Below are 12526 nucleotides of genomic sequence, written 5' to 3' on the forward strand. Positions count from 1 at the left end.
CTCTTATTGCAACCCTGTGAGTTACTAATGTACACGTCTTATGGGAAACTGAATTTCAGCAAGACTGAATGCCTCAGCCAAGATCATACAAATAGTGATGGAGAAGGGTTTAGAAATAAGATCTCTCTGACTCCAAAGCCCCATGTCCTTAATCTCTACACTACATCTCAGGAATATATAGTCCTAAAGTGATTAGAGGAAATGAGCCCTAGAGTAGAATTCTAAGAAATGAACATGTCGGCTGGGCACAGTGGCTCACGCCTGTAATCATAGCATTCTAGGAGGCTGAGGCAGATAGATTGCTTGAACTCAGAAGTTTGAGACCAGCCTGGGCAAGAGTGAGATCCCGTCTCTACTAAAAATAGGAAAACTAGCTGGGTGTTGTGACAGGCACCTATAGTCCCAGACAGCTATTTGGCAGGCTGAGGCAAGAGGATTGCTTGAGCCCAGGAGTGTGAGGTTGCTGTGAACTTTTGATGCCACAGCACTCTAGCCTGGGCAACAGAGTGAGACTCTGTCTCAAAAATAAAAGAAGAAAAAAGAAACTTAAGTAATGATCCTGTCAACATTCACAAGCAAAGTTATCTCTTTTCCTTGTGAACTCTACTTATTCATCAACAATAAATCCAACAATGGAGAATTACTTCCCCAAAGCCCATCTTAGTATCCTCATTTACCATGGAAGTCTAGGATGCCTTCCTTTGTTTTCTCCTAAATGCGTGGTCTGCCGGCCACAGGCACTGGAATTCAGAAGGCATGTGCAGCTTTGGTGATGGCAAGTGCTCCTCTGTGTGACACTCCACACGCTCCTCATTCAAGAATCCAGAGGGAGTGTCCCCAAAGAGCTGCAAAGCATCTTTTTGTGTGTACAAAAATACAGAGTCATGGACCCTGACTATTCTTTGAAATCTTGCCTTTGTGATCTTAGAAAAGTAATGGGTCTCCTGAATCAGACGGTTCAGGAGTGGGGCCTTGGAACATGTGTGGGTGCCATCAGATAGTTATTAAAATCAATTAGCTTGATAGACACCAAACTCCAGCTCCTGCCTTAGACTTTCCAGTTGGGTGCCCTTTCTATAAATATATAGACACATTGATAGTAAAACAAAAATAATTTTGGTAGATTTTTTAAAAGCTTTCATTATCATCTTCTTGTGGAGCTAAAGGGTAGGAATTACTTAAATTATAAGCCCTTTGGAAGCTACCTATTAAAAACAATGAATTTTGGCTTGGCACCCATAGCACAGTGGTTACGGTCCCTGCCACATGCACTGAGGGTGGCGAGTTCAAACCCAGCCTGGGGCAACTAAAACAACAATGACAACTGCAACAACAACAACAACAACAAAAAAAAAATAGCAGGACGTTGTGGTGGGCACCTGTAGTCCTAGCTACTTGGGAGGCTGAGGTAAGAGAATTGCCTAAGCCCAAGAGCTGGAGGTTGCTGTGAGCTATGACGCCATTGCACTCTACCAAGGGCAACATAGTGAGACTCTGTCTCAAAAGAATAAAAATAAAAAATGAATTCTGAAGTGAGCATTCATGAGATGTTCAAAAGAGAAGAGGAAGAGAATGGAACAAATCAATCTAAATTGATAGAGGAAAAAGACAGTGAGCTTTCAGCCAGGTACCAAGGGAGTACAAAGTATAGTGACAAACTAATTACAAGTTGTACATCTTGTACTTTCTGAAAGAATCTATTCATGCAGCCCCAAAATGGGGATTCAGCTCTCCATGGCTCTTTTCTATACATAAATTCTGTTAAAATGTTGACAAGGGAGTAGTACATTTGTTTGGTCAAAAATTATGATATACTAATACTGCTTAGGATAAACAACCTTTACATACCGAAATTTTCTTCGTAAGGAGATTGATTATAACCAGACATGTCCTGCTCAAAGCTTTTTTTGAGTTTTCTCTTCCTATTTTCCTGCCCTATTTACAAAAAATTTTTCCGGCTTATTAAAAAAATTGCTTTTTTAATTTGCTCAGAGGGAGCATGAGCAAAAAACAAAAAAGTAAATTATACAGCTTTCTCCCTGGGTTTTGGGTTTACAAGTATATGTCTTGAGAGCTAGTCACTTAAGCACTGAGACTATTCCCTGAAATCTTGCATTTATGGAATGTACAAAAACAGGAAGGCCTTTCCTTTTTCCTTCTAGAGAAGCAGCATTGAATAATAGAGAGAGTTCAGATTTCCAAGTCAAGGCCCTGAGTTTAGATTACAACTCCATTACTTACTAACAGTGTGGTCTCTGAAACTCAATCTCTATCTTTGTACATAAGAAATATAAATGTTTACACTGCATGACTGTTTTAAGGATCAGAATAACATAGGTGAATGCCAAATACCATAAAAAAGTACAATTAATGACAGTTGTCATTTCTATGTTGGGCGAACTGATTTGCCTGTTAGGAGGATTTCCGCTCACTTCCTTCTTTCAGAGTGACCCTGAGTGGTGACACAGTTCAACAGCAAGTCATGGGAAGAGTATTGGAAACATGAAGAATCAAGCTTTCACATCTTCCCACTATAAAATACATCCTCCAATGGGGGCTACACAGTCTGGGAAACTCTAGCCACCTGGTAGAGTAAGCCTAAGCCTGCCTCATCGTGTAACACCGGACTTTGCAGAGTCTAGCTCCTGACTTTCCATTATTTGGGAATGATTCTGTCCCTTTTCAATCATTGCTTTTTAAAGCATAGCTCCTACATAAGCATTGTAGGAGAGCGGGTGAGAGAGAGAGAGACCTCAAAAGACCCAGGGATTAAATGGTAATATGATTTAAGCATGTGAGTTTAACAAACGACGCTAAACTAAGAGCAATGGCCAATGCCAGTGGAAGAGAGCCAAGCCAAGCCTTCCTTTCCTCTCCACTGTGACCTCCCGCCACATGAGGTCCTTTGTTCAAAGGTGGTGTAATTCAATATGTGTGTTAAGAGGTCACTGAGAAGAGCTGTGACGAAAGGCTCCCAGGACGGCAGCCTCACCTCAGACCTTACTATTTTGAGAGGCTCCTCCTCACCTGTCCCATTCATCACTCCTGCTGGACTGTGTTTATTTGCCCAGAATTGTGGGGCACCAGTGAGGAACTAGCTTTCTGAGCTTGGGCTGCTGGAACCAGGACAGCGATATTTTTATATCATCTCACCAACTGTCACCTCTTCATAAATGTTTCCTCATGCCGTTTTAACAATAATACACTTTTCTATTATTAGCAATTGTTAGGGCTCAGTGAGTTTTATTCTAAAAGAAAGCTAAAATTTGGGGTGTAGAAATGAGCTGAAACAATCAAGATAGAAGTGGAAGAAGCATGTTCAGAGGTGTCCTTGGAAGCCACCTCTAACAATGTGTGATCAAATCTCCTCCGCCCCTCGCATCAGGTCATGCAAACATGCAAGCTTAGATTTTATACAGAGGTGTAGAATTAGAAAAGATGGTGGAAAGGTGGGGCACGAAGGCGGCAGCCCTTAGTCCAGAGCAGAGTATACCTGAGGCGTCATTGAGGCTAAAGGCGATGCGTACAGGCTTATCTGCAGGTACCCTGGCTGTGCTGATCATGTGGGCACCTGGGCCTGGGCCTTCTCCTGGGTCTTCCAGCTATAAGGACAAGAGAAAGCCATTGTCACTTCTTCCAGCATCCTCCCTCTGAATACTCAAAGGACCTTGGAAATTATAGTGGAAAGTTAGCAAGCACTGCCTTCTTTTTTTTTTTTTTTTTTTGTAGAGACAGAGTCTCACTTTATGGCCCTCGGCAGAGTGCCATGGCCTCACACAACTCACAACAACCTCCAACTCCTGGACTTAGGCGATTCTCTTGCCTCAGCCTCCGAGTAGCTGGGACTACAGGCGCCCGCCACAACGCCTGGCTATTTTTTGGTTTAGCAGTTTGGCCGGGGCCGGGTCCGAACCCGCCACCCTCGGTACATGGGGCCGGCGCCTTACAGACTGAGCCACAGGCACCGCCCCAGCACTGCCTTCTTATTTTAAAGATACTCCTAGACCAGGCACGGTGGCTCACTCCTATAATCCTAGTACTTTGGGGACTAAGGCAAGAGGATCACTTAAGGGAAAGGAGCATAAGACCAGCCTGGGCAACACAGCAAAACCCATCTCTGCAAAAAATGTAAACATTTTAGCCAGGCATGGCGGTGCACGCTTATAGTCCTAGCTACTCCAGAGGCTGAGTTGGGAGGATCCCTTGAGCCCAGGTGTTCAAGACCCCAGCAAGCTATGATCATGCCACTGCACTCCAGCCTGGGTGGCAGAGCAAGACCCATCTCTTAAAAAATAAAAAAAAATAAAAAATAAAAAAACTTTTTCTGAGTTTTTTTTTCCTATTTACCTGCCCCATTTACAAAATTTGTTTTCTGGCTTATTAAAAAATTGCTTTTTTAATATACATCCAGAATGAATGAAATGTGGCAAAACTCTTCCAACTAGCTTGCTTTCTCAGTATCCTTTCACCCTGACCAGTTCCATCCTGCCTTTCAAGGTTATATATAGTGTTTTATTTTTAATTGAGGAGGATAAAAAGAGACACAGTTTTAATAGGGTAACATATGGCTTCAGATTGAACTAACTTTTCAGGCTCAAAGGCCTAAATTGAATCTGAATTATTGATCTGAAAGTGGTAAAGAATGAATATCATGAAATCACTTAATAGCAAAGACGATTTAAAATACTTTCTGAATACATTATACAGTATGAATATTATGTATGTTAAACATCTGATAAATGCCTGTAAATCAAGCGTTTCTAAAGTTGCACATCTTAACAATGTGTGATATAATCAAAAGACAAAACTCTAAAACAGCCTATTAATATTCTACCATTAAATATTTAATATTTAAATTATCATTTAAATAATTAAAATAGGATGAATGAAAAAAATCCTATGGATTGATGAAATGGGAGAAAATACATGAATGTTTCTTTGTCATAATAGAATTTAGTCCAAATACATTTTAACTGAGATATTTAATAATTTGGTGTTCACAGGGACTAGAAAAAGATTTTGTCATAAATAGATGACATCTTTGTTGTTTAAATACATATGTATATTTAACTTTCCTGATTTTTGTCCTGCCTTCCCTAAACCCTCTACTTTTCTTCTCATCTAGACAGTAAACCAAAAAACCTGAATGATATTTTGAGAGAAATGTCTCTAAAAATGGCAAAATATAAATAATCTGTTTAGCCATCCTTAGGGAGATTCTGGGAACAGCTTTAGCAGGACATTTTCTCATAGCTATGTTTCTCTTTCCCATAACTTTATCTAAAAATAGTGTCCAGAACAGTGAATTTTGTTTCTAAAACTATTTATAGAGCGCAAGTCAATGTATATACACACATGTATTTAGACGTGTATACATATGGAATCATCTTCTCTCGTATATGACAGAGTGCAGGCTTCCATCAAACACCTAGTATAGCTTTGGAGAAAAACCAGCAACTGTTTATCACCCAGTTAGAATCACATTTGGTCCATTCATTTCACACTACAAACAGCAATGAACTGTGAAGCTCTCTCCTACCCAGGTCACGTAATTCTACATTAGCAATAAATAGTAACATGAAATATTTCATTTAAGAAAACAGTAATAATATAAAATTGCTGTTACTTGCCTCAGGATTTGTTTTATCTCAACACTGACACACTTCTGTCTAGTCTCCTCTGCTTGGGATCAAGTATTTTGTTAGCCACCTGTTCCTGGAGACTAGAATGGATTTTCTCAAATCTAACAGCACACACAATTAAAATTCTCTTATAAGTTTTAGCTAAAAGGAAAAGTTTTGCTGTTTTGCATTGTGCAACCACGAAACCACTTCAGCACAGCACCTCAGGATAGAAAGCTACATTCCTTCCTTTTTTTGTTAAATCTTCCTATACTTTCCTGTACCAAGAAATAAAGCACAAGAGATAGAAATTTGCTTCCAGGATTTTGTAAATAAATTCCTGGTGTGGTTCCCAGTTATAGGAAATGGAGCTGATAAACATGGCTAATTGGAGTCCCTCCCTTCCTCGATATGGAGAACATCTGTCTGCCTCCAAGAATAGTGGCAAATTTGGGAGGATTGTAAGTTCCACACAACGTTGACCACAAGAGCCCCTAAACCAACTTGCCTTTTTTTCATCACACCGCCTGGGGAAACAGGTCCCTGAGTCCTCTCGACTGCAGGCTGTAACAGAGCTTTGGTTAAGTTGCTTGTGCTCTGAGCATTAAGTTCAGTTTTCACACCTGTTGGCTTACCTCACTTAGTTGAGTGTCTGCACTTGTGTAACCCAGGGCCAGCCACTGCCTTGGCCGGTCGCTGCCTCTGTGGAGTAAAACTCAGTGAGAGACCAGGCTGCACCTGCCGCATAGCAGCCACTGACAGTCTGAGGAGCAGAGACAGCTGTCGTGATGGCACGCTGCTACCTGCTCTGCCCCAGACCCCAGCGTCCCATGAGACCTCCCTGTTCCGCTTCCCTCCACAACCCCTCTTTCCTTCCCTTGCCTCTCCAACAGCCAGGATGTTGTCATCCTTCTAGAAAAAGCAAGAGCAAAAGAAAACCCTCCTTCTGTCAGAGACATTGATAAACAGCAAGTCGTGGAGAGTCCAAATGTTTTAATTCATTAGTTCTGGCAAACCTAAAATACAAACAGACTTGCTTCACAAGACAGGAATGTCTTCAGCATGACCCAATCGGTCTCTGTGTCTATTCCAGCAAACTGGCAAAGATAGCATGACTCCAGTCAGCAAAAATGTCAGCCGCTCCAATCAGGTCAGCTAGATCCAGCCAACTTGGACAGGACACAAGCCAGTGCGCAGATGATAGCAGTGATGATCCTGGTTAAGAACGTGAGGTTTGAGGTTGAGCCCGTGTTGGACTTGATGACTTGATCCATTCTACAAATGCAACCAACCGCAACAGGAGTCAGTGGTAAATAGGAAGAATGGAGCTTCAGGATTTTTCAACCTTTTTAATAGCTATAAACCTGGATGTCATGAGTACTTAAAAATACTTGCACTGTGATATTGAGGTTTAATAATTAAAATAAATATTAGCAGATTTCCAAGACAAAGCTACTGACTGGAAGGAAATCTTTGCAAAATGCGTCTCAGATAAAAGACTGTTATCCAAAACATATGAAGCACCTTTAGAATGCAACAATAAGAAGACAAATAGCCCAATCAAAAAATGAACAAAAGACCTGAACAGACAGCTCACCAGGGCAAATATACAGATGGCAAGCAAGCATAGGAAAAGATTATCAACACCATGCCATTAGGGAATTACAAATTAAAACAACAATGAGATTCCACTACACGCCAACATTTCAAATACTGACAACATCAAATGTTGATGAAGTTGTAGAGCAACAGGAACTTTCATTTGTTGCTAATGGGAATGAAAATAGCACAGCCACTTTAGAAGATAGTTTGGGGGGTTTTGCAAAATGAAACATACTTTTAACATCTGATCCAGGAGTCATACTCCTTGTTATTTCCCCCAATGAATTGGAAACTTATGTCCACATAAAAACCTGCATACAGACAAACTTGTTTCCAGCAGGTTTTTTCGTAATTGCCAAAACTGGGAGGCCACCATGGTGTCCTTCCTTAGGCAAATAAGTATACAAACTGTGGTACCTCCATACAATGGAATCTTATTCAGGGATAAAAAGAAATGAGCTCTCAAGCCACAAAAATAAATTTTAAGATCATAGTAGAAAATTAAAGAAGCTAATCTGAAAAGGCTACCATGCTTAATGACATTCTGTAAAAAGCAAAACCATGAATGGGTTTAGGGAGAGAGAAGGGAAAGAACAATAGGTGGGGCACAGGGGATTTTTAGGGCAGTGAAACTACTCTGTGTGATACTGTACTGGTGGATGCATGCCATTACACATTTGCTAAAACCCATAGATGTATAATACAAGGAGAAAAGTCAAATATAAACCTCAGTGAATAACAATATGTCAATAGTGGCTCATTGATTTAACATTATACCACATTAACACACATTAATAAAAGGAGAAACTCCCCTTGCACATTAGAGGGGACAGTAAGCAGGCACCACTGTGAACTAGAAAGCAGGCCCTTAACAGACATCAGATTGGCCCACACCTTGGTTATGGACTTCCCAGCCTCCAGAACTAATGCAAAGTATGGAGAAACCCCCTAAACCTTTTCAGAGGAGCAGGATATAGGAGATACACTTGGATGACTGGTAAAGAACCAGTTACGTACTATGACATGAATTTGTCAGCTCAGGATCATCAGACCTTTTTCACCTGTGACACAGACTTTTTACGTCCTTCAGACACAGTTTTGCAGAAGGCATGGAGGGAAAGAAATCCTCCAGCTCGAATCAAAGCAGCCTATCAAGCTTTAGAGTTAAACAATGACTTTACACAGAGGCTCCCATCTAGAAGGAGAGTTAAAAGACAGAAATTTAGCAAGTAATCAGGTGGATTTGAGCTGCACCAAGAGAGAAGGTTGAAGAACGCACATCAACCTGGCTGAGGCGAGCTGAGACCCCAAGGATACAAACAAAAGGTACAAAATTCATCACCAAGCAGATGGGAGTCCCCTCCCCCATGAAAACAGCTCAGAGTGCCCCACAAACAAACGAGCAGAGTTCAAAGGTCCTCCCACTACACTCCATGGGAGAGACCATCTAAAAACTGGACCTACCTCCCCTACGAGGGTGCACAGAGTTCTCCTGCCAGGCATAAAAATGTATAAAACTGTATATATTCTCTACCTGCAATTCCGAGCTCCCAGAACTCCCCTCAACTCTCACTCTGAGGTCTGGAGGCCTGTCCCCCAGGAGTCCAGATTCTTGGGTGATTTCTCGAGGGGTGGGGACAGGGCCTAAACTGCAGCTGGTCAGTGCTGACTCTGGAGCATGGGAGTAAGGAGAGGACAGTCAGCTGAGAGGGAACCACACCAGAGCAGCAGTTCCCTGAGACACAGAGCAGCAGCCATCTTTTAGCAACAATAGGGCTCACTTCTGGATATTCTGAAGCCACACCCCCCGTCTCCCTGGGCAACCAGAGGAGGCCGAGCATCTACTCAGGTGGCAACCACTACGGAACAGATCTGTGATGGAAACGCAGGCCCTGTGAGTAAAGGGTTTGCCTGAGGCAGTACTGGCCTGGATTGAGCATGGGGACTAGAAATGCACACACAGACCCCAGAAGTTCCCAGGGCAGGGCTGACCCACAGGACTGCTTTACTGAGCATAAGACGCACCTGGCCCTCAGGAGATCGTCAGCCTATAGACAAAGGAAGACAGGAGGCTAGAATTGTCAGGAAACCAAATACAAACCTGCAAGAGCAAAGACAGGGCCTGAGGCGCAGGCTCTGGTAACTCAAAACAGCTTCTCTTCTGCAGGGGAATTAAGCAGGGACAGAAACAAATTCCCGCAAAGTTGTTCTGTTCTGTTCTGTCAGTAACATCAATCAGGGGCGGGGCTAGAACTGAGTGAACACCCCCCAGACTCCATCAAGTGCCCAAGGGTGTCAAGCCTCACCTCCCCCTGCTATATAGAGGCAGAGCACAGTGGCCTGGCTGATCAGAAATAGATTTCCTTGTGATTCAGGCAGGTGCAACCCCCTGGAGTATCTATTCACTACAGGCAACTGGGTCAAAGCCCTGCGGGACTATCAGTGACTGGGGATGACAGAAATGCAAGGTGGGGAAGGAGGCATCAACCTTCCCAGACTGATCTATTTGCAGGGTGGGTCCTCCTGACTCCACAGAGAACTGGGGCAATCCATATCAGAGTAGTCAGCAGACCGCTACGTTCCCGTTGCCAGAGACCTTTTAAATTCTCCCACCTGAGACAGGTGTTGACTGAGACAATTATTTTGACCTTTTGAACTGAGCCAATTGCCCGAGGACTACTCAGGTGGTGCCCTGGGTGTGTGGTTGTAGGAAGGTTTGATTTTCCTTTTCCAATTGTTGCCTGTGGAGGGTGGGTGACTTAATTGCTGGTATTTCTCCACAGTTGAGACTTCAACCCAGAGTAACTGTTTCACTAGGGTCGAACAGAGACCAGCTGAAAACAAGACAGAACCACTTAGCCCCACCACACCAAACAGGTCCCCAGTTTCTCGGGCTATAGCACTGTACATGTCCTTGACAAAGCTCCAAGGGGAAAATCAAACAGTGTAAATCAATCATGGGGTGGAATCAGCAGAAAAACTCTGGTAACATGAATAACCAGAATAGATAAACCCCCCCTCAAGGAAAGATATGGCAGATGTAACAGAAGATCCCATTCATAAACAGCTGGCCGAGATGTCAGAAATCGAATTCAGAATTTGTATTGCAAACAAGATTAATAAAATGGAGGAAAATTTGGAATTAGACATTCGAGCAGCAATTCACAAGTCGGAATTACAAATTTGAGGACAAATTCAAAAGTTGTCTCAAGAATTTAACGAATTTAAAGACAAAACCACCAAAGATTTTGATGCACTGAAGGAAGAATTTGCAGCCCTCAAAGATCTGAAAAATACAGTAGAATCCCTCAGTAACAGAGTGGAGCAAGCAGAAGAAAGGATTTCTGACATTGAACACAAAGCCTTTGAAGGCTCCCAAACTCTCAAAGAGGAAGTGAAATGGAGAGCAAAAACGGATCATTCTCTCAGAGAGCTCTGGGATAATTCAAAGAAGGCTCATATCTGCCTCATTGGAATCCCTAAAACTGATGAAGTGGCATTGCTAGGCACAGAGGCCCTTCTCCATGAAATTATGAAAGAGAATATTTCAGGCATGCCAAGAGATTCTGAAATTCAGATATCAGACAGTTTCAGAACTCCAGCACGACTCAATCCCAATAAGACATCCTCCAGGCATATCATAATTAACTTCACTAAAGTGAATATGAAGGAGAAAATTCTGAAGCAGCCTAGATGTAAGAAATCCATTACCTACAAAGGGAAGAATATTAGAATGACTGCAGATCTCTCTGATGAAACCTTTCAAGCCAGAAGAGGGTGGACATCAAATCCACCCTCTTAATCTCCTAAAGCAAAATAACTTTTAACCCTGGATCCTGTATCCAGCTAAACTGAGTTTCATTTATGATGGAGAAATTAAATACTTAATGACATTCTTATGTTGAAGAAATTTGCCATAACCAAACCAGCTCTTCAGGATATTCTCAGACCTATCCTCCATAATGACCAGCCCAATCCTCTACCACAAAAGTAAACTCACTCAGAAACTTCGGATCAAACTTCAACTTCCACAGTGGTGAAAGGATTAAAAATGTCCCCTGGACTTTCAAAAAACTCAATACCCAAAATTTTACCAGACTTATCAATATTCTCCATTAATGTGAACAGCTTACCTGTCCTCCAAAGAGGCACAAGTTAGCTGACTAGCTACAAAAACTCAGGCCAGATATTTGCTACATACAAGAGTCACATCTTACCTTAAAAGACAAATATAGACTCAGGGTGAAAGGATGGTCATCCATATTTCAGGCAAATGGTAATCAGAAAAAAGCAGGTGTTGCAATTCTTTTTGCAGATACGATAGGCTTTAAACCAACAAGAACAGAAAAATAAAAATGGTCACTTCATATTTGTTAAGGGTAATACTCAAATGATGAGATTTCAATTATTAATATCTATGCACCCAACCAGAATGCACCTCAATTTATAAGAGAAACTCTAACAGACATGAGAAACTTGATTTCCTTCAGCTCCATAGATATTTCAACACTCCTTTGGCAGTGCTGGATCGATCCTCCAATAAGAAGCTGAGCAAAGAAATTTTAGATTTAAACCTAACAATCCAACATTTGGATTTAGCAGACATCTACAGAACATTTCATCCCAACAAAACAGAATACAAATACTTCTCATCAGCCCACGGAACAAAATCCAAAATAGATCACATCTTAGGTCACAAGTCTAACCTCAGTAAATTTAAAGGAACAGAAATTATTCCTTGCATCTTCTCGGACCACCATGCAATAAAAGTTGAGCTCAGTAACAACAAGAATATGCATACTCATACAAAAACATGGAAGTTAAATAACCTTATAATGAATGAGGTCAGAGATGAGATTGAGAAGGAAATTGCCAAATTTTTGGAACAAAAAGACAATGAAGACATGAATTATAAGAACCTCTGGGATACTGCAAAGGCAGTCCTAAGAGAGAAATTTATAGCACTGCAAGCCTTCCTCAAGAGAACGGAAAGAGAAGAAGTTAACAACTTAATGGGACATCTCAAGCAACTGGAAAAAGAAGAACATTCCAACCCAAACCCAGTACAAGAAAAGAAATAAACAAAAATTAGAGCAGAATTAAATGAAATTGAAAACAAAAGAATTATACAACATATCAATAAATCAAAAAGTTGGTTTTTTGAAAAGGTCAATAAAATAGATAAACCTTTGGCTAACCTAACCAGGAAAAGAGAGTAAAATCTCTAATCTCATCAATCAGAAATGACAGACGAAATAACAACAGACTTCTCAGAAATTCAAAAAATCCTTAATGAATATTAC

The 12526-nt window shown here is 41.4% G+C and overlaps 1 protein-coding gene across 1 annotated transcript in view; it reads right to left on the bottom strand.

Moving 5' to 3' along the window:
* Positions 1 to 6498, bottom strand: part of MAP3K7CL (MAP3K7 C-terminal like) — a 40752-nt gene extending 34254 nt beyond the window's left edge. The window contains exons 1-2 of the mRNA XM_053565184.1: positions 6257 to 6498; positions 3494 to 3602 (exon numbers count right to left, since the gene is read on the bottom strand). Of these exons, the coding sequence (XP_053421159.1) occupies positions 3494 to 3563 (70 nt within the window). The 5' untranslated portion in view covers positions 3564 to 3602; positions 6257 to 6498. The remainder of the gene's footprint in view (positions 1 to 3493; positions 3603 to 6256) is intronic.
* Between the last annotated feature and the right edge of the window lie 6028 nt (positions 6499 to 12526).

The sequence above is a fragment of the Nycticebus coucang genome, chromosome 16 (genome assembly GCF_027406575.1).
Source record: "Nycticebus coucang isolate mNycCou1 chromosome 16, mNycCou1.pri, whole genome shotgun sequence".
NCBI classification, from domain to species: domain Eukaryota; kingdom Metazoa; phylum Chordata; class Mammalia; order Primates; family Lorisidae; genus Nycticebus; species Nycticebus coucang.